This window comes from Ophidiomyces ophidiicola (assembly GCF_022830035.1).
Source record: "Ophidiomyces ophidiicola strain CBS 122913 chromosome Unknown scaffold_3, whole genome shotgun sequence".
In the NCBI taxonomy this organism is placed as follows: domain Eukaryota; kingdom Fungi; phylum Ascomycota; class Eurotiomycetes; order Onygenales; family Onygenaceae; genus Ophidiomyces; species Ophidiomyces ophidiicola.
In genome coordinates, this window is record NW_026054643.1 from 164944 (window position 1) to 188751 (window position 23808).

Genomic DNA, 23808 nt, shown 5'->3' on the forward strand with positions numbered 1-23808 from the left:
AATGGGTTTATTTCTCTCTCAGAGCTGCCAGCCTTTCTTTCCACAGTCCTTCTTGATATCAATTTCTCATCGCTCTTCATTGGGGAAAAACACTGTACAACAATCTAGTTCAACATACACTCTTCTCTTTCTCTTGAATGCCACAGTTTCAGTATTTTCTGTCGGAATACAACACCAGAGCTAGAGTCTTCGCTGTGTGGCGTTTTGGAGATGTCTTCAACCTCTTCCATCAACTCTGACGATAGCTATGACGAGAACTATATCCTCCCTCAAACTACCTACGTTCCTCCGCCCCGTCAACCTGCTACCTATGAGCCAAGGCCTCCATCCTTGGAGAAACGTAGGTCTGAGAGGCGTGACTCGATTGTGGATGTGTATTCCAAGGTATATGGCATTGCAAAGGTCGTCCTGGAGGTCATGTCAGCCTTTGGTGCAGCTGTAAGTTCCTAGAGAGTAGCATAATTAAGCTATATAAGGCTGACAAGATCATGACTAGATCGACACTAGCCCAACTGGAATTAAATTCTATATCGACCGAGTGGAAAATCAAGTGACTGAGAATTCCTGCTCGAAGCTTCTTGTGGCGGTAGAAGATCTCTTCTACGCAACATATGCAACACTTAACATTGAAATTAGAAACCTCGAACATTGCGAGAGTTTCCACTTTGATATCCGGCGCTTGGCTCCAAATAACAGGTTTAACGCTAAAGAATGTCTCCCAGAACCGGATCACTTGAAATTGATATTTCAAGCTTGCAAGGAATACATGGCAACTGATATTGTGCGCGGGTTTCTTAACAAAGAGATTATTCGTCAAAAGCAAGCCGAATATGTCAACCAAACTGTCCGACTCAGCATGGAAGCCGGCCATGTCCCCAAAAACGAAAAGGAGTTCCGCCAGTACATTCAGAGACTTGTAACTGACCCACAGTCAGCCTACTGTCGCGAATGGACCGGACTCAATCCGATTTACGATGCAGCTCCAGGGATGGTCCTTGGGACCCTGTCGGAGAAATATCTCAGTATCCTCCAGAAAGAAGAACAAGCGAAACATATGAAAAAGCGGTCGGAGAAACGAGAGAGCACTGATTCCGAGCACGAAGAACGGAGATTCATTGCGGCAAACCGTGAGGCAGCCTACGCCATGCTTCATGGGAGAACAGTTGGAGAGCACCGCAGACAGGAAGGATATATGTCGCTGAGTGCATATGTGAAAGAAAATCTCTGCATTTGCTTTAAATATTGCGAATGCGCCCGCAAGTGCACGCTCAAAGGTGGCAGAAAGTGCCCCTGCAGTTCTCGGCTCAGCGTCATCTGCGATTCTCACGAGGTCGACGAGCAAGAGTGCTTCGTCGAGAAGTGTGCAGATATTGCGGCGGACGTGTTCGACCGTCTATCTGCGGTTAAACGAGGAGCAAACGTCTTCCAGATGGCAATGGAGCTGGATATGCGCCTGGATCGGTTCCATCAGGTCATCATTGAGTACCGGCAGCAGAGTGAGAGGGCACCAAAGGATCCTCATCAGCGTCTTTCAGAATTCTAAGAAGGGGTTTCGGAGGATGTCCGTTCGCGGACTTGGCGACAGGGCTCTTTAGATAGGGAGTTCTCCGGGGGCGGAGGGTTTACGACGTCACGGACTGTTAACGACGCAACGAGTATGAACTGATGGCGAGTGGCTATGTGTGTCTTCTTTGGCGGTGATGGCCTGTATCAATGGGGCGATATCTGCTGCTGTGTTTCTGCTGTATACTAAACTGCTCCCGTCCTCATAGCCCAATTAATAATTCTTAGCTAGCTGGGAGAAATGCTCCGCGACAAGGAATGCAACGAGCTTAAGTTATGGAGCTTTGGGGCGTGTGAACCTTCGCAATCCCTGCTGGGGCGTCTGTCGGCGCCGGTGGCCCTTGTCTAGGGGCCCTGATTCGGTGGCCTCGGCAGCCTCGCAGCGAATTGCTGGAGCGGCGCGGCTTCGGGGCGCACATGGCGTTGTTGATATTGCCTTAGTGGGATTTCTTGTTGGATGGCCGGAAGGCAGTCATTATTCTTGGGGCTCCTCAACGCAGCCTTTCCGCCTCTCCCACCCTGATCCCCAAAAGACAGATTTGTGAGACAAGCCTCGATAATTTTTGCAGCATGCTCTTTTCTTGATTGCATGTGGCGGTCTAGCATGTATCACTGACGCTGGCATGACCTTTAATATTGCAGCTATCTATCGTGCCCTGATATCGTCCTCCCCGAAGCAACCTCTCCGTCAGAGTTTCTCTCAATGGAGAGCCGCCGCGTCGACCTACGGCATATCCACTCCGTCGCCGACTTTGCCAGAGCTCTCGCTCGCCAATAAATGCCCCTTCGTTTTCGAAACTGGCTATGCCCTGTCTCCGAAACGACCCTCCCGCCCATTTCCTCCCCCATTTATCTCGCCACCCTCTTCATCGTTTTCAGATCCGTTGACGACATACCATCGAAGCCAGGATGCCAGACCCTCAGTGAATGGAGAGTTAATCCGAGGTCTAACAAATGGCGATGATGCTGTGCTCGTTTCACCGATTTTTTTAGGCGTGAATGATGGAGTCGGTGCCTGGGCAACAAAACCTCACGGTCATGCTGCGTAAGAATGCCTTCCCTTCATAACACACGAAAGCTAACCAACTGGCCTCCTCACAGTCTATGGTCTCGTCTGATCCTCCATTTCTGGGCCTTGGAAGCTGAACGGAATATCGATGGCCCTCGCCCTGACCCTGTGGAGTTCTTGCAGCGTGCTTACGAGCAGACCGTGCTTGCTACTTCATCTCCAAATGAATGGCTCGGCACTACGACCAGTGCAACCGCCTTGCTGCATTACCAAAATGTTGCCGGCTCTTTAAAGCCCCTACTCTATGTTACTAACATAGGGGACTGCCAGATCCTCGTCCTACGACCAAAGGAGGAAAAAGTGGTATTCAAGACTCAAGGTCAATGGCATTGGTTCGACTGTCCGATGCAGCTTGGTACCGATAGTGTGGATCGACCTCGAGATGACGCATCACTTTCGGTTATCGAACTCCAGGAAGATGATATCGTTGTAGCCTTATCTGATGGTGTCACAGACAATCTATGGGAGCAAGATCTTTTGGAGCTTATACTTCTGAGCTTAAAGCAGTGGGAGAATGGAAAGGGAATTGAGGTTGCTGGGGATCGTACTGCCGGGAAGAATGGAGGAATGTTGTACATCGCGCAACAGTTGCTTCAGACTGCAAGAACAATTGCACAAGACCCTTCAGCACAAACTCCATACATGGAAAAGGCGATAGATGCAGGACTGGCTATATCTGGGGGTATGAATCTTGTACCCAGCAGCAAAACCGATTTGCTAACTTAATTTGTCGGCAGGTAAAATAGATGATATCAGTATTGTCGTTGGCCTTTGCGAAAAACGAGATACATGATGAGCGCTTAGGCGATTACGTTTCTGGAATTGACGGTTATGAAATTTCATCAATTAGGGTGTGCGTCCGAGATTTTTCTGATCGACAGAATGGACCGGACGCTATATTCATTCCTTATGGTAAGTTGACGTCTTTGAAGTGCCTCTGATGCCGAGCTGACGCATACCACTAGGCGTTCTTTGTTTTCTTATTTTATGCATAGATTTTACCATTCAAGGGCTTGATTGGAAGCGATAATGAATTTTGCAGAAACGGTGTTATAAGGGCATACATGTGGAGTATCTGGCTCAGTTTGGGCCTGGGGTTGATATTTGGGCTTTGGTATGGGTGCTGGTAGTGGGTTACCTGGATACAGGTACGGAGTAATTATTTTTTGTATGAAAACTTCACTTTTTCGGGTATAATATATAACATCCTTCTCCAAAAAATACTATTATACTTCTGGTTTCCTCTGGTCAATATTACTCGCGAGAACCTTTTTTTGCAAAAAGTACACCGTATTTATCCTTCATTAATTTGCATTGAGCGTGAAATTCAATGTCCTTGGCGCATACTTATTTTTGAGCTCCAAAAATTCACTATCACTTTTTGCTGCAGTAAGCAACAGCGAATCGGTTTCAAAACGATTGATTAATTAGGAATCCCTTTATTAGCTATCAATATGAGAGCAAAACGTTCAAAAAAGTACCGCAAGCTGATGCACCAATATGAAATCACTTTCGGATTTCGCGAGCCCTATCAGGTCTTAGGTTAGGCCGTCCATAGTTACTGGAAAAATAGTTTTGAAGCTGAAGATCTAACTATACCCAATAACAGTGGATTCTCATTTTCTGCGGGCTTTATATTCCTTTAAAATGGATTTAATACCTTCGCTGGAACGAACACTACAAGGAAAAGTAAAACCCTGTAAGTCCTCAGTCCAATATGCTGTATCGGCCAGCAAGGGTGTTAACCTGATAGTTAGTTCTTACAAAATGTTCTCTCGCCGCCATGACTGCCTCATTTTCTTCCTCAACCTCTTCTTCCGTACAACGACCCGGAGCTGCCCCCCGAAGACCACCGCAACTCCCTCCCCCCACCGTTCTGCCCCTCCGGTATTGTTCCCATAACGAAGATGATACGCCCATCGACGAAGCCAGCTGTCTTCTCTCTCTACTTTCACCGAGCGCGGAATCGAAAAAGAATAAAGAGCATTATATATTAGCATCCGCGGATCCTACCCCAGCGCCAACGAATGATCGCAAACGAGCTCCCACAAAACCACCGCCACGGTATAATCTAAGACGGGATGCGCGATCTATACCTGGCGTCCCAATAATATATGTGAAGCGATCAGTTATGATACTAGAGCCTATGAGCGGCACGTCGGAGGGCACACGGGACGGTATAGAACGAGGGAAATTTAAGAATGGGTTGATTTCAACAGCAACTAAGAGAAAGAGAGAAGACGATGAGGCCACTGGTGCAGAGCCGAAAGAGAAGAAATCAAAGAAAGTTAAAGGGGTAAACCCGCTCAGTGTTAAGAAACCGAAAAAGAGAGAAAATCCAGCTGGACAGAAAGAAAAGACCGAATTAAATGCGGAAGAACAAAGACCGAATGAGACAAATGAGACGGACGCGGTACAGGATGGAGATGCATCAGCGAAGACAAGAAGGAAAAGAAGACATAAGCAGAAGCCCCATAGTGAAGCTGAAGCAAACCCAGATGGTTCTATAGCAGTCGAAATATGAATACCCAAAAAGCGAGGATCACTTGTATTGGAGGCTTGTCGCAACGTATCATAATAATATTTTACAGAGTAGGGTGTATCTACTGTATATCTGTACACTTTTTTTTCTCTCTCTCGCTCGTAAATCGAAATCGTATCCCAAAACTCCATCGAGTGTACTCCAAAACCGGCAGAAATGCAGGACAATAAAACGTCAGGCGAAAATAGCTCCGCCTTCTCCACACTGATATCTAGTCTCCTCTTGTCTTCCATATCTGCTCAATCCTCCCCCGATTCTCTCTTGCGTCATCTCGGTTTTTCTTCGATCGCTTGAACCGCTCCTGGCCGAGGCACCGATTGACCTCTCGTTTGATGTCGTTGCATCCGCCGACAGCTTTGTAAAGGAAGCCGCGGGCATGGCATTCGTCCAGAGCAGTCATTATATCCTCGCAGTCTAGACACATACAGTTAGTCTAATATTTTCAGAAATCGGTATGGGGACTGACTGATGTTGTCTTTCGTGTGAAGATGAGAATGCATGACGGGTATAAGGCAGCAGCTACTGCCACAGGTCCAAGCTGTTTAATAACGAGTGGAATTGTTTTTGATCAGCAGCAAATTGTGACTACAAGGCGTGACTCTCCAAATGCAGCAGTGATTTCATTGAAGCATTATCTAGAGTTGTTCGGCGTAAATCATTCGATGAATGGCGCTAGTTAGTTTTCTGCCAAGGCGGTGATCAGCTGTCCCGCTTATCAAAACTTCAAAATTTGTTATCGCGAAAGCCCGGATGAGGAAGAGGTGAAGAGCCGGTAAGGCCTCAGAAAGACGCTTTTCTTTGGGATTTTTGCGTGCCTATAACTACTTCTTGGTAGGATTTTGGTGCAAACAAAGCTCCAGGACTTCGTTAATCGGCATTTGTATGCGACAATATCAACCTGAATGGCCGTGTATTAAAACCAGCATACTCGAAAAACTGACAAAATGGTATCCATGATAACGAGTACGGCATGGGTACGCCGGGGGGTTGCGGCACAATTTCCAGAAAAGTACGAACTAGACGAAGACGAAATCAATAGAATTTCGGAATTGGCACGCGTTCAGTTGGAGGATGCGAAAACAGATCTAAAAACCGCGCGCGAAGAGACACAAGATGATGAGATGGAGATTGGTGGAGATGACAATTCTATTGATGAGACTTTATCAAAAAGCAAAAGCAAAAAAAAGGGTAAAGAGTCTAGTAAAATGTAAGAACTTATTTTGGTAGCTGTTTAGGGCTTTACTTGGGACTTTCTTTGCTAACATTTTGATACTCTCTAGGGATAGCAGCACAGCACAGACTGGCACTAATAGTGATGTCTTAAAAGAATATGATATGGACCATTACGACAGTGATGCTGTAGATGAGGACGGTGAGGAGGTCACAATGTTTGGGAATGTCAAATCACTCGCATACCACCAGCCACATGAAGAAGACCCATATCTCGTCGTTCCCGAGGGAGAGGACGAGGATGATGAAAGAGAAGAACTACAGATTATGCCGTCTGACAACCTCATACTCTCCGGCAAAGTGGAAGACGAAGTGGCTCATTTAGAAGTCTATGTGTACGAAGATGCTGAAGACAACCTATACGTACATCATGACATCATGCTGCCTGCCATACCGTTGTGTCTGGAATGGCTAGACATTCCAGTTGGACGAGGGTCAGAGAACCGGTCACATGGAAATTTTGTGGCAGTGGGCACAATGGAGCCAGACATTGAGATATGGGATCTTGACGTGGTGGATTGCATGTACCCAAATGCTATTCTAGGCCAAGGAGGTGAGGAAGAAAGTACGGATAAAAAGTCGAAAAAGAAGAAGAAGAAATCGAAAAAGGCCAACGACAGCTATCACATTGATTCTGTACTGGCACTAGCGGCGAACAGACAGCACCGCAATCTATTGGCATCTGGATCGGCTGATCAGACCGTCAAGCTATGGGATTTGAATACTCTGAAATGTGCAAAGTCATACGCAAATCATAAGGATAAGATCTGTTCGTTGGACTGGCACCCCAAAGAATCCACCATCCTATTGAGTGGAAGCTATGACAAAACCATCGTTGCAGCTGATATGAGAGCACCCGAGGCTAAAGCGGCCACCTTCCAAGTGGCCAGCGATGTCGAGAACGTCCGATGGGACCCGCATGACCCCAATTTCTTCTACGTTACGACGGACAACGGCATTGTATATTGCCACGACATCCGCAAAGCGTCGGCGAATTCAGAATCCATCAAACCACTATGGACGCTCCAGGCTCATGACTCATCAGTATCGGCATTCGACGTCCACCCTTACATCCCAGGTTTCATCGCCACGGGCTCAACAGACAAGTCAGTCAAATTATGGAACATACAAGATCACAAGCCCAGCATGGTCGTCTCAAGGAAGCTGGAAGTGGGTAAGGTGTTCTCCACGACGTTTGCTCCAGACCAAGAGGTTAGCTTCCGTCTTGCTGTCGCGGGAAGCAAAGGAGTGGTGCAGGTCTGGGACACGTCAACCAATGCGGCTGTCCGACGGGCATTTGCTAGCCGTCTTGGCGCTGCAATAGTGATGAGTGAGGCCAAGGAGGAGCGGCTGGTGGGTGTCGCGCGGGACGATGGCGGCGATTCTGATGACGAGGAGATGAACGGTGGAGAAGGTCCAGCTGATGCAGGGCAGGATGGCTGGGAGTCTATGGATGAGGATTAGCTGACTTCTTGTTCTTTCTTTTCATTTTATCCCGCGTGCACGACGCTACGGCGGGAAGGGGCACGAATGAACTGGGAGTTAAGTTGTTTTTGGGATAGATATATCAAAAATATTGTGAGGAAAAGTTTTTCTGTAGGGGTACAATCGTCTGGTTTTTACATTCCATTAAATTCTGTCAGTGTCAGCGCTTTAGTCATGCTTTCTGTAGGGGGCCAATCTGAAAACAAAGACTTGTCAGCTTCAACTCCCTCCTGCCTATTCGTTTTTCTAAAAATCCCATGATCCCATCGCATATCGCAATCTCAAAGATGCGGCCGTGGTTTGTCCCTTGCTGGGTTATGCCAGACTTTGTTTGGCCGGATCACCAACGCCCCATCTCCTCCGAAATACCTCCAACACCACGAGCCACAAATCCAATAATGCGTCGATTTTGGGGCTTCGTTCACAGATACCTGCGGCTATTTTCGTTGTCGTATTGTAGGTGGTTTGGGGTGCCCTACGACAATCAAATAGCACAACTTCCCTTCGGATTGATCCTGAAATGGTCCGACGGTACTAGGCTTGAGGAAGTGTTGACAATGCAAGTTGCAAGAAACGCGGGCCTCCCAGTTCCGAAAGTGATTTGTTATGAAGAACACCCGGATTGCCCTCATGCTGCATATTCAATTCTTATGACACGTGTCTCCGGCAAGGAATTGGGCCAAGTTTACGATAGCCTGAGTGACGAAGATCGAACGCTGATATTTACGCAGCTAAAATCGTTTTTGGAGACCATGCGGCAATGGAAGAGCCCATGGGGTGAGAATAGAATTTGCTCTTTAATTGGTAGCTCTATTAGAAGTGTTCGTATACCCAAACATTCCGCTGGGCCCTTTGAGTTGGAGGCTGAATTTAATGAATATCTTATAAAACCTGCCTGGGCCGGCAGTTTTTCCTCGGAAGCAGCATACAATGACACTCTTAATCGAGCCCAGCAGATGGAAAAACTATCTCCTCACCGGATTGTGTTTACACATGGAGATTTGAAACACCATAACATTATGGTGCAAGATGGGAAGATCACAGGATTTCTCGATTGGGAATCGGCGGGATGGTATCCTGAATATTGGGACTTTACTACAGCTTTTGGTATTACGAGGAAAACATTTTGGTGGTATGATTTTGTGAAACGACTCGGTGGGACCTTATATTTAAAGGAGTTGGAATGTGAACATGCACTCTTCTCCCTCACAAGCAGCTCGTATTACTGGTGATAGTCCTTTCTATGTTGTCTTCGCTTAATGGAATTCGAATACGGGGTGAAAACCAAGTATTCAGGCATTTGGAATTTGATTTCACGTCTGAAAGCATAAAGAAACCCCGTCCTAACTGCTTCATTGAACAGACCTTGGCGACCCGTACGGAGAAGGAGTCGATATTCTTGCTCGCACTTGCATCCAGTTGCGTGGTGTATTATTATTTGGTCGGGACCCCCAAGCGTCAATGCGGACCTGAAGTTGTGTCATGCGGTGGTGGCATTTGACAGGGGCCTGAAGGCCGGGATGCCAATGTAGCTCAGATCGAATACTATGTATTACTCCGTACTCCATACATCAACCAAAACAAATAGGAGAGACATACTCCAGGTCCTTCTCACTTAAAGGAGCCATATTCAACATGCTTGGAGGAGGGTATCACTATGCTTTATTTAATCAGCCTTAAAGGCCTTAAATTCCTTAAAGGCTAAATGGATCAACACAACATCCCTTCAATCTCGGTCGAAACATCATGCGATGTTTGAAGTTTCGGGGCAAATTCGCGATGTTTCAGCGGCAGCACATCATTCCAGAAGAATCATCCTTGGGTCTACTCCGTAGTAACTTTTCAAATACGGGGGGGAGCGAGCCGCGAGGCTAACCGCTGGCTCGCATGCACACGACCTGTTGATAACGGTGGCTGGAAGTTAACTAAGTGTGGGGATGCAGGGTAGCATCTGAGCCGATCATGCGCAGCGATGCGCACCATTTCTGAGGTCCCCTAGAGAGAGCGTCGCCGCGAGGAAGTGCTTCTCAAATCACTACCAGGGGGTACGAAGTAGAAAGATGGGGTGTAAGTACGGAGTAGAGAATGCAGTACTGAGTAACTAATTTCAGTGGTGGGCGAAATGCGCAAGAAACAGTGTGGACCAGAGTGAGCTAAAAAGGAAGGCAAGAGCAGCCAATTTATTAGTGCAACAGCTTAACTAGTTATCAACGCTAGTAAGCCGTCCAGTGCGCGTACATACGGAGTACTCCGTACAGGGTGCAAACTCGCCATTCCTCTGCCGCTGTCTGCCGGTGCTCTTCACGTGGACAATTAGTCTCCTGGCATGTAAGTAATGGAAGCAATCTTTCTATTAGTATTGACAAGCCAGCTAAAACGTAATTCATTCGGGGATAGTACTCCGTAGTATAGTTCTGTAAAGGAATGGCTCGAAAGTGGATCTGTTTGAAGGAGGGAGCATATTAAAAGCTCTTGTCTTGACTTCTGGTGTTTCTGTTAATAATAATGTTGAACCTGAGCTCATCGTAGACCATGAGAAGCGGCTCGCTTGCCTACAATACCTGTGTACGCGGTGAGTCTCCTCTTGTTCAAGTAAACTACTCCGTACGAATGCCAGACGCCACTCAGACGTTTCATCCCCTTTGCAGGCTTAAGCCCAAGGGCAGGCCACGTACAGAGGGGCAGGCCAAGATGCATTGGCAAATAATAACGGGCCTTTCTCCACGACCTAAAACCGTGCGAGAAGCTTAGCAGAGGTCCTGCTAAGCGCCGACAATCATGGACCGGCAGGGTCTACCGCGGCAGGGCAGCTAGTAGCAGACAGACCGAGCACGACGGAGATGCACGCGAGCTAAGACAGTGTGCAAGAGGCAGCGCTGGTCTCAGGCGAGTCGCAGCAAAACAAACACACGGTCGCAGGCTGGCCCGGCAGCCAACGAGAGCAGGCGAGACGGGTTTGCTTGTGACGTCGGCGCGGTGGAGCTGGGTTAGTCAGGAGCAGGCCCAGGGCGGGCGGTGCGAGGCCCGAAGCAGCCTAGCGTGCAAAAGGTCCGAGCACTAGGCCCGTTCGGGGCTGGCGCCCTGGCCGGGTTTCGAACAGGCAGCGGACCCACCGAGCATGTGCCGCCGCCCATTGGCTGCCGCGTGGACAGGATTGGGCGCGAAGTGAAATCGACGGTGTTTCGCGATTGGGTGCCAGTCAGGCCCGGCCCCACCGCCAGGGGAAACTGACGGTTTGGGAGCGCCGGCGGCGACTCCACCGGCCGGATTCTGCGCGTGCAACCTTGGGGTCGTGGGCTTTAAGCATCTGGTGATCCGCTCGCCCACCCCCCCCAGGCCACCCCTTTCTTCGTGCCAGCCGCCTTTGTGCTGCTTTCACATTCTTCGTCAAGGCCACCCTTGCGTTCTGTCCTCTCTTTCGCATCACGCTCCTTTTCTGGTCTTGTGAATGACCATCTTCCCTTCGTTGTGGTCGTTCCTCACTTAGCGCCCTGGTTGCCGCTCTCTTTCACCACCCCCATTCCTCCTCAACCGCCTCCTCGCTGAGAAAGATTGAAAATTTTTCCTGTCCTTGAGCGAGGTGCCCAGATTACTTAGCTTGTGATATTGCTGTGCAAGTCGCAGGTTTCTTTCTTTGAACCTCCTTTTTCTCAGAGCAGCTGGCCCCTGTCTTACAAAGTGTGCGTGGTCCGCCCTGCTCGGCAACATACTTATCCATTATCGATTGTACGCTGCAGCAACGCCGCACCCTGCAGAATTTTTTTTCGACTGCTTTCTACTGTGAGCCTCCAATATAAGGACTTGTTTATCTCTAGCCCATTCGAAGCCGAGATTCGAACAGAACTCTATCAACCATGTCGAATTCGCAGTCTATAATCAGGGCCTTCACCAAGCGCCAGAAACGACCAAAGGTGTCTGCTCCAATGCCCTTCCGTGAAGGCCAGGTCAGATTCGCCCCAGGAACAATCGACCGTTCTCAGATTTCTGCCGCCGTCGAACTCCTGTCATCCACCAATGTGCTTGCATATACCGCTCCAGACCTCCCTGGCAAACAGAGCCCCAACGGACTTTCCTCTTCTTCATCCTCATCTTTCCGCTCTGCAGATGATCTGGACGCCTCAAACTTCACTCCGGCCACATCTCCAGCCGTTTCGTCGCGAGTTGAATCTCCTGTTTCTACAGAACCCAGCCTTCCTTCCTACTTCAACTCTTCAAAGCAATCAAAACCTAGCGCTAGGTCTTCGGCCTCCTCGTCTCAATCCAAAGATAGTACACCTCCAATCCCACAAAGGGCGCTATTACATACAAAGTCGCACCCCAATCTCGGCCGAGATCCATCTACACCAAAGGCAATGCTTCCTCCAATTTCTCTCAATCATCCAGATGGCTCCCGGGTAAATCAAGAACCATACAATACTTTACCGGAATCTGCGCATCCATTTGGGAAAGAATTAGCCCAGGTGAATGAAGTTGCAGAGGAATTCACCCGCAGCGTACGCGATGAGGAAGAAGAAATCCTACTGAATAAGGGATTGATAAAGTACCGAGTGGAAGATTACATTTTTGAGATCCAAGATCTTTACGAAACATATTTCGGAGACGAGTCGAGCGAGCGACAACAACCCGCAAGCGCATGGATCTAATATTGCTTCCGCCATGCTCATGACGATCCTCCCCTTAATTGTCCACATCGAGGTGATCTGTAATCGAGAAACGACATAATTGAAGACACAAAGTGTGTCATGGGCTCACATTCATTCAATAGTAATCGAAAAACGGCGTTCCATTCTCTGCAATTTCCGCCTCCAAGCAACTTTACAAGACACTGACCAAATTGTTCCATGTCTTAAATATTACGTTCAATTTTATTTTACCAATCTGGATGCATGCTGGCCAATATTCTCTGTATCTATATATTTACACTTCTATTCTGCCCCAATATCCCACATTCGTTTTCATACTCTCTTTCTTGTTTGTTACGAACATTGATGCCCCCATCTGACGACCGGTATAAATTAGGACTTAGCTGGGTTAGGTATTTGTGTTTTACGGTAGTATGTTACACAATAACTAGTGGTGACACATGCTATCAAAAACTGTTTTAAAACGACACTGTCTAGCAAACATATTCACCTTTTCTATACTCCGTATGCCCGATTCCTGCCACTGGCGCATAACCTTGGCACGTAAATCCATGCATTGATGGGCTTCCCAGGGGTGTTCTCGAAATTCGCGTCAAAAGGCAAGATATCCCTGGCCAGCATGACTTTCCCAGCCCTCTTTAGAAAGGATCACTCTATGTCGTGCTTGCCCCTGTTTCGGTAGCAGGTCGAAACAAGGCATTTTGTCCTGCACCCCAACATGCCTGTTTCAAACAGCCAGCCAAGCTTGCACATCACATGATCGGCGCCTTTTGGCCCCCTTGACTCCAAGACGGATTTTTATCGAGCCGGCGCTTCTTTTCGCACTGGAAGGCATGCTCAGCATTCGGTAACTCCTTTGTGATTGTGTACAGAGTACCTGGCGCCTGGCTCAGCCAGTATATTTAGAAAGAAACACTAATACGGAGTAATGGAGTGCCTATCACAACGTCGGCCCTACGCCTTGTGAGATAAAGTTTCTGACTTGTTCTTTGTTGACCTTTTCAAGTTCTCATGCCGATCCCCCACCATGCGACCGCGTTGTTTCAATGATGGCTGCTGTATGTGTGCTGCAAAAATCAGGTTGAGCTCAGATTGACGCGCTGTTTTACAATATTTCTCGGCTTATTAACATGTTCAGCCCCTCCTTCTCGAAACAGTTTACAGCCAAGACGAAGGGCTCGATCTGTTATATGGGGAGCTCAAGATCTTTGGAACGCTTAGTTCCATAACCTCTTTATCTAAAACCGCAGTTTTATATCAGCCCTGTGGCCCAAAATCATGCATTCCTCCAGACTAGCGGTTTTGAACTAACAATAGCGTCAGTCCAGACCCGGGGACAAACTCGGGGGACTCCTTCGACCTTTTGCCAGGTCTCACCCCGGGCATCGGTCTGCAGTCGTCCCAGCTTGGTTGTTTTATACATATGATGTCTTTCCCATCTTTTTTTCATGCGAACCTGAACTGGCATCTTAGTGTGACATCCCAGCGTGATCCATGGGCCTTCACTACAGTTTATCCCTAATAGACTAACGACTACTCCCGAGGAGTTGATGCAACCACCTAAAAGCGCCATTCGGGTAATCCTGCCTTTCTTGGCTTTGCACTTCGGCATTGCGTAAGATGAATTCTCTAGAATCGTTTGCACTTGCAACTGCCTGGATCTTACGGTTGGTAGGAAATACAAGAGTATTTCCTGCTGTTTTTGTTTGCTCTTCTCTTCATCTCATCACCAGCTACTTGTTTTGTACGCGAAGAGGTTAACAGTTGTGCCACAAGTCCTACCAAATATTCCAGGACCCAGTTTATAAACACAGGGCACTTCTAAACTTAGGTCTTTTCATACGTCGATATCCAGGCATTATAGAACTGATTTCTACAATCCAATTCCGATATTCGTTTTGACGGTCGCACTAGGTGTTGCTTTATTTCTTAGTCATGAAACCAATCGCTTTGCAGTCAATATACATGCTTTTGTTCGACTATGAGGGCCAGACGAGAGCAGCATACCATGGAAATGAGAATGCGAACAGTGACAGTATTTGAAGGCTTTCTGATTTCTACTCCTCGTAGGGGGTTATTATGTCCCCTCCTCTCGCTCCCCTTATACCCCTTGTGGAGACTATGACTACAGCCTCTGTAAGGATATTCAAAAACCTCAAACCCATCTCTACTTAGGCCTTTCAAGCCGCCTGAGGTTATTGAAAGCTTGTAGCTTTGACTACCTAGCTATATTTCCTGCTATGGGCACAGGTATCACCTGCCCTCTTCGCCAACAGGCAAAACGGTCAACTAGAAAATATTGACTGCAGCATCAACGCCTTTTTAACAGATCTGCCCTGGTTTGTGTAGGGATCATATCTAGTATGATAGTGTCGGCTTAGCACTACCTGGACAGCCTGCTATTCACGCACTATCCATATTCCACCTTTCGAACCAAATATGTATGCCAAATGATAACAGCGCACTCTTTGTCTTATCTAGAGGCAAAGAATTGGGCCACCAGGGAATCTTTCTATATTCGCTCAAACTTAATGTTCAACATGAGTTTTATCTAGTATATTCTATTGAATATAAAGAAATGGCTAACATTAAAAATGGCAAGCTTTCTTGTATGGAGTAGACTTCAGGAGATCAAGCATATTCCTCATATTCGGCCTACGAGTGCTTGATATAGTACACTTTGACTTGGCCGCGGAAGAATATAACCCAAAATATTCGAAATATCAGCCGATTCAATAACGGCAAACGTTAAAAGATTGTCCGAAGTCAACCGAGCAATGACATACGCTATATCATGGTAAAGTATGAATACTTCGGGGGAGCTGTGTAGGTGTTCTGTAGAGGGTTGAATCTGCCAAAGCTTTTTCTGTGGGTGATGAAGAATTCTTTATTAGTGGTGAACGTGCCGTTTATGGGGCTAATTCTGTTTACGCGTTAGCAATTGCTGTTGATGATGCGATTGACAACCTGGAGAATGTCGAATCGGCCTCGTGCCTTCAATTCTCTACTAATTTAGGCGAAAAAGTATGGAGACAAAACTGACGTAAGACAATTCAAGATGGCCAAGCGGTATGCCGACTGTTCCGTGAGGTCAAATCTCGGGGCAAAGCCATCGGGAGAAAGGCACGGGGTAGTAGCCTTAGGGACACAACTAAAGGATGAGTCGTATTTCAACTACTCTGCGTGAAGGACACTATTGCTTTCTCATCGAGCGTTGCTGTTTCAAGGGTAAAATGATATCTTATTTTTTCTAGATCTGATATGCTAGAAAAATTCTAGTTGTAAAACTAGAGCTTGATTTATTATTGTAGAAGATATGAATTATAAATTAGAGAAGCAGCTGGACAGGTAGAGAAACAACAGTGGGTAGCCATTTCGAAACAAATTCCCAACTCTGGATGGAATTTACTTCGTGTTAGTTCCGTCCGGCCCGATCCCTTCCAAGGTAATAGCAGTAGTCCAGAAAATTGTAAAGCCAAATCATTTGAAGGGTAAGCTTGTGAGCTGAAAGCAAGGTATATGCTTTCAGTCAGCTATTGATAAGATTGAAGTTCCATAAAATTTGGGCGAGAGTCAAACCGGATGAAGGTAATGTTGGGCAATACGAATTGACCGGAAACCCCACACAATACAACAGAAAAGCGATCCTCTGGACCTTATGGGCCACCAGGCCTGGTTGAAAGGGTCGTCTGTGCTGCTGGTGAGTTTGCCAATTGTGGGTCTTGTTCAAAGTCTCGACTCTATGGGCCATGGCGGGCGTCATTTTGCCCTCTTCAGAGTATTAAAAAGAGCCGGCAACCATTTTGGACTGTCTCGGACAAAAGGTGCTCGAGAAGTTCGGAAAATTCCTGTATATCTGTCTTACAATTTTCTCCACATTTAGGATTCAGTTTTGCATACGAGATCATCTCAACTGCATGTATCTCTGCACTTCGGGTGAAATAGAAGTTTGAATTGAAATCGAAACTTCTAAGTCGGTTGCAGGAAGCCAATAGGAGTATTGACAAGATATGCGATGGTTATGCGAAAGTATATTTTCACACAGCATCTCAATAGGTCTTACTCAAGGGACCTATTTTAAACAAATACAACCGTATGTTGTATTTGCATAGGGTAATTCGTTGCCAACCACAATATGCGGCTACACAAAGGCGCTTTTTTCGGCATAACGGCGGTGAACCCAATATTACTGTTACCAGCCCCATCAGCGAATCTCTGGGAAGGAGACTATCTTGCCATAGGCAAGTCCAATTCCCATAGCCAGTAATTAATAAAGCTCTAGAGTCTTTGCACACACATTGTCAGTAAAAATCATTCCCCCGGACAACTCATATTCGTTTATCAAAGCAATTGGATATTTTTGTACTCCGTATCGAGCGTGCAGTTGTCCTCCATCCCGGGTAATCTCCCGAGACAATGTTGTAGATATTCTTGGGTTGCAGTTCCAATCAGCATGATTTCACTTCATGGCCCATATGGTGGCTGCGAAGGCGAGGTGGGGAAGGCTTCGCATTTTGGAAGGCAACTTTTGTATGGCGAGACGGAAATTAAAACCATTGATATGTATTTTCCAAGATTTCAGTGAATGCCATGGCGGGGATCATCCGGGCGCCATAAGTATCCGGGGCCTAGATGGCATCAGAATGGAGTTTATTTTGGCTTGGAAATTGTTGAGCTGGTTGTACGGAATATGTGGTGGTATCAATTAACTCTTCTGCCCGAATCCTTCCCTTAGTAGGGATTTAACGGATGATAGCAACAACAAATCTTGTTTCAAAAGACAAGCTGTTCAACAAGAAGCTGGGAATGTCTTGTGTAGTGTTCAGCCCGAGCTAATCCTCTTTGGCGTAGTTAGTAGTTAGTTAAATAAGACATATGATTGGTCGGACAATGAGTCAGCGGAAAGTCAGTGGCAGGGCTGAGAGAACCAAATACCCGTGCCGCCGACTAAAATGGCAGGGCTAAGCATATGTTGCCTTGGCTGGGAGGGAAGAAGCGCGAGTCTGGGTGCTATGCCTTCCAGGCGGCATGAGACATATCCATAGACCATTGGCTGCCATATCTTTCAGCCGCCACGAGCTGGGGACGCTAGGGAGGTCGACGATGTAAGAGCAAATCCGGTAGCCAATCACTTCGCATTGCCGTCACTAACTCGGTGGCAAGCAATTGGCTCGGTCCGACACCACATGGCTAGCCAACCACCAACGGCACCACACGCGCACGCTAGGAAGTCAACCTCCAGAAGATGTTCATCTCCACAATCACTAACCTCTCCGCCTTGTCATGGCTCGCGGGCAAGCAAAGAGCCATAACAAGACCCGCGAGCCATGACATCAACGACTCGAAAAGGATGAGAGGAACGACATGCGATGCCCCGCAAGCCAGGTCAAGCCACCCATACCAGTTGTCTTTTTCGCCTGCATTTTGGCTCTTTGGCTCTTTTGCTATGGCAATGCTGCCTATACAAAAGGGAGCACACCTCTCCCGCATCCATGGCTCTTTCCATCCCCCTAAATATTGTTGCTTAAGCCTGGTGTCCTTCGTTTGAATCGGGCGTCTCGATTCGTTTCCCACCATAGCCATGGCTCCGTCACTCCGCAGTCTGTCGTTATGGCTGCTTTCGGGCTCAGCCATCTTCAATATGGCCAACGCCCAGTGTACCCCGGGACAGCAGCTCCTGGTTAACCCCTCGTTTGAGAGCGGTAATACTGGTTGGGTTTTCGTGGCAGATTCGGGCTCCATCATTGCCGACAGCTCTGCTCCTGACGGGGGATCAATTCTGTCAGTTCTACAACGATCTCCCAAGTTCATCAAGCTAACCATATTATAGCCGGTCCCAATTAACGACGCTTGGTGCTTTGGCATCTATTCAGCAGCCCATTCTTCCTGACACCTCGTCCACCTATACATTGTCCCTCAGTTGGCGCCTTTCACCACTTCTGGGCCCGCCCACCGGCCCGATCACCTGCCAGATGTCGATTTACAATACCGTTCCAGGCCCCCTAACTACTATCGCCGAGGGGACATTAACCATTGATCCTACTAGTCCCACAACCCCTTGGACTGTATTGTCGGCTAACTGGCAGCCACCAACCCCGGCCTTGTCTATCGTTGTATCCTGGACCTGCGCGACCCCTCTGGGTGGAGTCTATGTTGATCTTGACAATGTCCAAATGACTTGTCTTGCAGCTGCTACAACCACTACTACGTCCACCACAGATACTGCTACGACGACCACGGATACTGCTACATCCACCACGGACACTGCTACCACCACCACGGACACTGCTACCACCACCACGGATACTGCTACGACCACTACGGATACTGCTACCACCACCACGGACACTGCTTCCACCACCACGGACACTGCTACCACCACCACGGATACTGCTACCACCACCACGGATACGGCTTCATCCACCACGGACACTGCTAATCCAACTGGCACCGACACTACTACAGCCACCGGCACTGATACTGCTAATCCCACTGGCACCGACACTACTACAGCCACCGGCACTGATACTGCTAATCCCACTGGCACCGACACTACTACAGCCACCGGCACTGATACTGCTAATCCCACTGGCACCGACACTACTACAGCCACCGGCACTGATACTGCTAATCCCACTGGCACCGACACTACTACAGCCACCGGCACTGATACTGCTAATCCAACTGGCACCGACACCGCTAATCCCACCGGCACTGGTACTACTAATCCCACTGGCACCGATACCGCCAACCCAAGTGCCACAAATACAACCATGCCTACAGGTACTGCAACCAATACCGCCACAACTACTGGTACTGGTACCGATACAACTCTGCCCACCGGTTCGCAACCCCCGTACACTAATACCACAATGCCTACGGGTACTGCAAGTCCTTGTCCTACTTGTACAGGAACAGGCGGTCCTGGAGCTCCTACAACTGTTACCGTTTGCCCGACCTGTACTGGCCCCGAGCACAGCGGCACTGCAGCTCCTACAACTGTTACTGTTTGCCCCACTTGCACTGGCCCCGAGCACAGCGGCACTGCAGCTCCTACAACTGTTACTGTTTGCCCCACTTGCACTGGCCCCGAGCACAGCGGCACTGCAGCTCCTACAACTGTTACTGTTTGCCCTACTTGCACTGGTCCCGAGTACAGCACCACTGCACTTCCTACTACCCATTGCCCCACTTGCAGTACCACGACGAAATCTATCACGACTACACTCTATTCGACGACAAGCTATACCGTCATTGTGTGCCCTTCGTCTGTTCGCCAATGCCCTAGCACTGATCGTACAACAACCATCGTTTCGGAAACCATTCCTGTCTTGACCACTACTTTCTGCGTAACTGAAGTAGTGCCAACACCTGCTCCCACATCATCCCCCGGTGTGCCGGGCCAGCCCGGCACTCCAGGTCAACCAGGCACTCCAGGTCAACCAGGCACTCCAGGTCAGCCAGGCACTCCAGGTCAGCCAGGCACTCCGGGTCAACCCGGCACCCCAGGTCAACCGGGCACTCCAGGTCAGCCAGGCACTCCAGGTCAACCAGGTACTCCGGGTCAGCCAGGCACTCCAGGTCAACCAGGTACTCCGGGTCAGCCAGGTACTCCGGGTCAGCCAGGCACTCCAGGTCAACCAGGTACTCCGGGTCAGCCAGGCACTCCAGGTCAACCAGGTACTCCGGGTCAGCCAGGTACTCCGGGTCAGCCAGGTACTCCGGGTCAGCCAGGCACTCCAGGTCAGCCAGGCACCCCAGGTCAGCCAGCTACTCCAGGCCAACCAGGCACTCCAGGTCAACCAGGTACTCCGGGTCAGCCAGGCACTCCAGGTCAACCAGGTACTCCGGGTCAGCCAGGCACTCCAGGTCAGCCAGCTACTCCAGGCCAACCAGGCACTCCAGGTCAACCAGGTACTCCGGGTCAACCAGGTACTCCGGGTCAGCCAGGCACTCCAGGTCAGCCAGCTACTCCAGGTCAGCCAGCTACTCCAGGTCAACCAGGTACTCCGGGTCAGCCAGGCACTCCAGGCCAACCAGGCGTCCCACCTGAACCTACTGGACCCCCATCAGAGCCTACAGGCGCTACGCCGAACCCCACTGTTCCACCAGTGTTCGAAGGCAAAGCTGCCCGTTCTGCTTGGACAGCTACCTGCGCCTTAGCTTCTGCTATAATGGCTGCAGCGTTATTGCTCTGAACTAGAACTTATTTTAAATGAAGGAGATTTTTATGTAGCTGATAGCTGGTTTGATATATGACATCTATTATCAATTCGTTTCAGTCAACCCTTTACTCCACACTGTATATTCTAATTCTTAATTCTAATTCTCTCCATCATTTATACTTATTAACAATACTTTCCCTGTAATTGCCAGCTTCTGTTGCACAAACCACTGGCTTCTCCTATGTGGAGGAGTGACCACTGCTCCAAAGACGGTGTAATCAGAATGGGTGGACGGAGTACGTACGGAATAAGAAATAACTACTTTGTACGGTACGGAGTACTAAGGCATGATTTAAGGCCGTAGCGTAGCCAAGAGTATAAGGTTTGGGCTTAATCATCATGTGATCCTATATAGTTATTGGTGCTTAGTAATATTTCAGCATGGTCTTTGAAGTTTTTTGTGGGATTCTCTGCGATCGCATGTTGTGGCGCCGGCAGACAATTAATTATTTCGTATGAAGTACTCTGTACTCTGTACATCTGCTCTTATGTTTGTTTTATTTTGATCTAATTACCTGGCTTGTGGCCACCGCAGATATTTTGATTTATTTTGATAACCCTTTCTGTGGCTTCTATACCTAGAGCGCGCGTTTCGCGGAATGCCGCTGGAGATGCTTCTTACTACAACGGCTGTTCAACCACCCTACAGTTTAGTCATTACGCACAATCTACGACTTTCTGTTCCGTGATGGAAGTAGCTTGCTTTGGGCCCTGACATTTCTTTGTATCTTGTGATATTCGCTACATAAAGTACGCTACGCGTCTGCAGCTGACCTTCCGCCCTCTATTTACGATGTCGATTGCTCGCTCATGCACAATGGCTAAGTTCTCCTCTACAAGCCGTACTACCCTACCGACTCCTCCCCTACCGATACCCTCCAAATCGATTTTAAAAACGCGGACGACTTGTGGCCAAAAACGCAAGATAGACATGAGTTTAGCTTCTGAAATCTCAACGGCTTCGGATTCTTGCTCCTGGCTACCTTCCAATAAAAAGCGTGCTCGGGTAACTTTTGAAATCGATACGCCCGATTCTGATAACAAGATAAAAGCTGACTGTGGCGGCGTGGAATCTCGGTGTAACGAGAAAAGCACCACTTTGGTGAGAGAGGAAGTCAGGCGTGTTATACAACGGCATTTGGCTGGCGATAGTGAAGGATATGATCGCTTAAAGGAATTATTTTCTGTCGATCCAAAAGTACTCGAGGAGAATGGATCCCCCGTATATGATTTGCCGACACACACTTCGTTAAAAAACCACCTTTTAGGATTGTGGTCCAATGTTTCCGCACTTGACGGGACTTGCAGCGGCCTTGTACATGCGGTACTGACAAGCGAGTGGCTTGGGAGGGACGAGGCATATGTAAGACTATATGTTAGGTTTCTAGGCACTTTGGCTGCTGCACGTGGCGGATATCTAACTGCTGTGCTTAAGATGCTTGCGAACAAGTTACATCATGGTGAGCATAAACCAGCATTCCTCTAAAGTGATGCCACGGTTGCTAATCACTCCTTTATTATAGTTCCCTCTGGCACTGGTAGACTCCCTGGATACCCTATTGTACGGAATTCCGAAATCTATGATAGAACACATCTCGCAATTCAATATATCGTGCACCTAATTCCTGCTGGCAGTGTCACCTTGTCCCCAATCCTCTCTTCTACCTTCCCGCATGATACAGACACAGCGAAGTCACACATTGCGTTTACTCGAAATTTAATCAAGCTCATTGACTACGCGCCTGAGCTGCGCTCGGATGTTCTTGCTCTTATTACTGATAAACTAGTCAAGCTTGATGTGCAAATTCAAGTCGATTTAGACGACTTTGAGGATGAATATGGGGATGAAGAGAAACTTCATGACGAGATAACAGCAGAACGATTTGCTCTTGAAGAAGATGATGATGATGACGATGTTGCCGAGAGTGTCACGAGTGATGAAGATGCCACTAATATTGAGATTCAACGATATAAAACAGTGAAAGACAATATTAACAAAATTGATTACATGCTTGATTTATTGTTTGAATACTACTCTGGTCCTTTTAACCATGGGAGCGTGGATGACAAAGAAAGTACTCTAGACCTCCTCCTTAGCCACTTTCAGAAAATCATTCTTCCTACCTATCGCTCCCGTCACTCTCAGTTTCTTCTTTTTCATTATTCTCAATCTTCTCCTGTTCTCATTGATCGATTTGCCGCTGCTTGCATTCAGATTATATTTAGCAAGTCGCATCCTCCTGCTCTTCGACAAAATGCTGCCGCTTATCTCGCGAGCTTTGTTGCAAGGGGTGCGCATGTGAGCAGCGAAGTTGTGCGTGATGTGTTTGACCTCCTTTGCACTCATTTACGAAATCTTGTCGTTGAATACGAACCTACCTGCCGAGGACCAGATCTACGTCGATATGCAACATTCTACGCAACCACTCAAGCTGTCCTTTACATCTTCTGTTTTCGTTGGAGAGATCTCACCACGGCCGCGCAAGAGGAGAATTTCACTAATCACAATGAACTTGACTTAGACCAAGTTCATTTTCCGCCCAATATCAGCGACGTCCTCCACGCTACCATCCACTCAAAGCTCAATCCCTTAAAAATTTGTTCGCCCTCCATTGTTCGCGAATTTTCCCGCATCGCTCACCATGTTGGCTTCATGTACGTCTTCCCGCTCCTTGAGACCAACAAGCGAATTCGAATATTCTCTTTCAATACAATTTGTATGGATTCACGATTCGGACAAATGGAGCGCGAAGCGCTTTCCAATAACGATTTGGGCCCGCAATTAGACACCTACTTTCCGTTTGATCCATACAATTTGCCACGGAGTCGACGGTGGTTGGAGGGTGACTACGTAGAATGGCGTGGCGTACCAGGATTAAGAAATGAGGACGGCGATGGGGATGATACCGACGATCGGGATGTCGAGGATGCAGAGATTGGTCACGCAACAGAGACGGACGAGGATGAAATTGGATGCTAAATCCAAAAGGAGACGCACTGAATTATCTGCCTTTTTGACTGATGTCTACCAATCCCACTTGAGCATTACCC

At 48.0% G+C, this 23808-nt stretch overlaps 8 protein-coding genes across 8 annotated transcripts; all 8 read left to right on the forward strand.

The window, feature by feature from the left end:
* Nucleotides 1-210: 210 nt before the first annotated feature.
* On the forward strand, nt 211-1543 carry LOZ57_001110 (uncharacterized protein; the record flags this gene model as incomplete). The annotated part of the gene is made up of 2 exons (XM_049250202.1): nt 211-438; nt 497-1543. The coding sequence occupies 2 exons, from the start codon at nt 211-213 to the stop codon at nt 1541-1543; spliced, it is 1275 nt and encodes a 424-aa protein (XP_049110562.1).
* Nucleotides 1544-2186: 643 nt separating this feature from the next.
* On the forward strand, nt 2187-3662 carry LOZ57_001111 (uncharacterized protein; the record flags this gene model as incomplete). Its single annotated transcript, XM_049250203.1, has 4 exons — nt 2187-2608; nt 2665-3314; nt 3389-3544; nt 3598-3662. 4 exons carry the CDS (start codon nt 2187-2189, stop codon nt 3660-3662), a joined length of 1293 nt encoding a protein of 430 aa, XP_049110563.1.
* Nucleotides 3663-4086: 424 nt separating this feature from the next.
* Nucleotides 4087-5156, forward strand: LOZ57_001112 (uncharacterized protein; the record flags this gene model as incomplete). The annotated part of the gene is made up of 3 exons (XM_049250204.1): nt 4087-4174; nt 4242-4331; nt 4390-5156. The coding sequence occupies 3 exons, from the start codon at nt 4087-4089 to the stop codon at nt 5154-5156; spliced, it is 945 nt and encodes a 314-aa protein (XP_049110564.1).
* A 962-nt stretch (nt 5157-6118) lies between these two features.
* Nucleotides 6119-7868, forward strand: PWP1 (rRNA-processing protein; the record flags this gene model as incomplete). Its single annotated transcript, XM_049250205.1, has 2 exons — nt 6119-6381; nt 6455-7868. The coding sequence occupies 2 exons, from the start codon at nt 6119-6121 to the stop codon at nt 7866-7868; spliced, it is 1677 nt and encodes a 558-aa protein (XP_049110565.1).
* Nucleotides 7869-8287: 419 nt separating this feature from the next.
* LOZ57_001114 (uncharacterized protein) lies at nt 8288-9121 on the forward strand (the record flags this gene model as incomplete). The annotated part of the gene is made up of 1 exon (XM_049250206.1): nt 8288-9121. The coding sequence occupies one exon, from the start codon at nt 8288-8290 to the stop codon at nt 9119-9121; it is 834 nt and encodes a 277-aa protein (XP_049110566.1).
* Nucleotides 9122-11812: 2691 nt separating this feature from the next.
* Nucleotides 11813-12532, forward strand: LOZ57_001115 (uncharacterized protein; the record flags this gene model as incomplete). Its single annotated transcript, XM_049250207.1, has 1 exon — nt 11813-12532. One exon carries the CDS (start codon nt 11813-11815, stop codon nt 12530-12532), a length of 720 nt encoding a protein of 239 aa, XP_049110567.1.
* Nucleotides 12533-18173: 5641 nt separating this feature from the next.
* LOZ57_001116 (uncharacterized protein) lies at nt 18174-20730 on the forward strand (the record flags this gene model as incomplete). Its single annotated transcript, XM_049250208.1, has 3 exons — nt 18174-18313; nt 18363-20059; nt 20555-20730. The coding sequence occupies 3 exons, from the start codon at nt 18174-18176 to the stop codon at nt 20728-20730; spliced, it is 2013 nt and encodes a 670-aa protein (XP_049110568.1).
* Nucleotides 20731-21574: 844 nt separating this feature from the next.
* On the forward strand, nt 21575-23737 carry RRN3 (DNA independent RNA polymerase I transcription factor; the record flags this gene model as incomplete). Its single annotated transcript, XM_049250209.1, has 2 exons — nt 21575-22217; nt 22281-23737. 2 exons carry the CDS (start codon nt 21575-21577, stop codon nt 23735-23737), a joined length of 2100 nt encoding a protein of 699 aa, XP_049110569.1.
* Between the last annotated feature and the right edge of the window lie 71 nt (nt 23738-23808).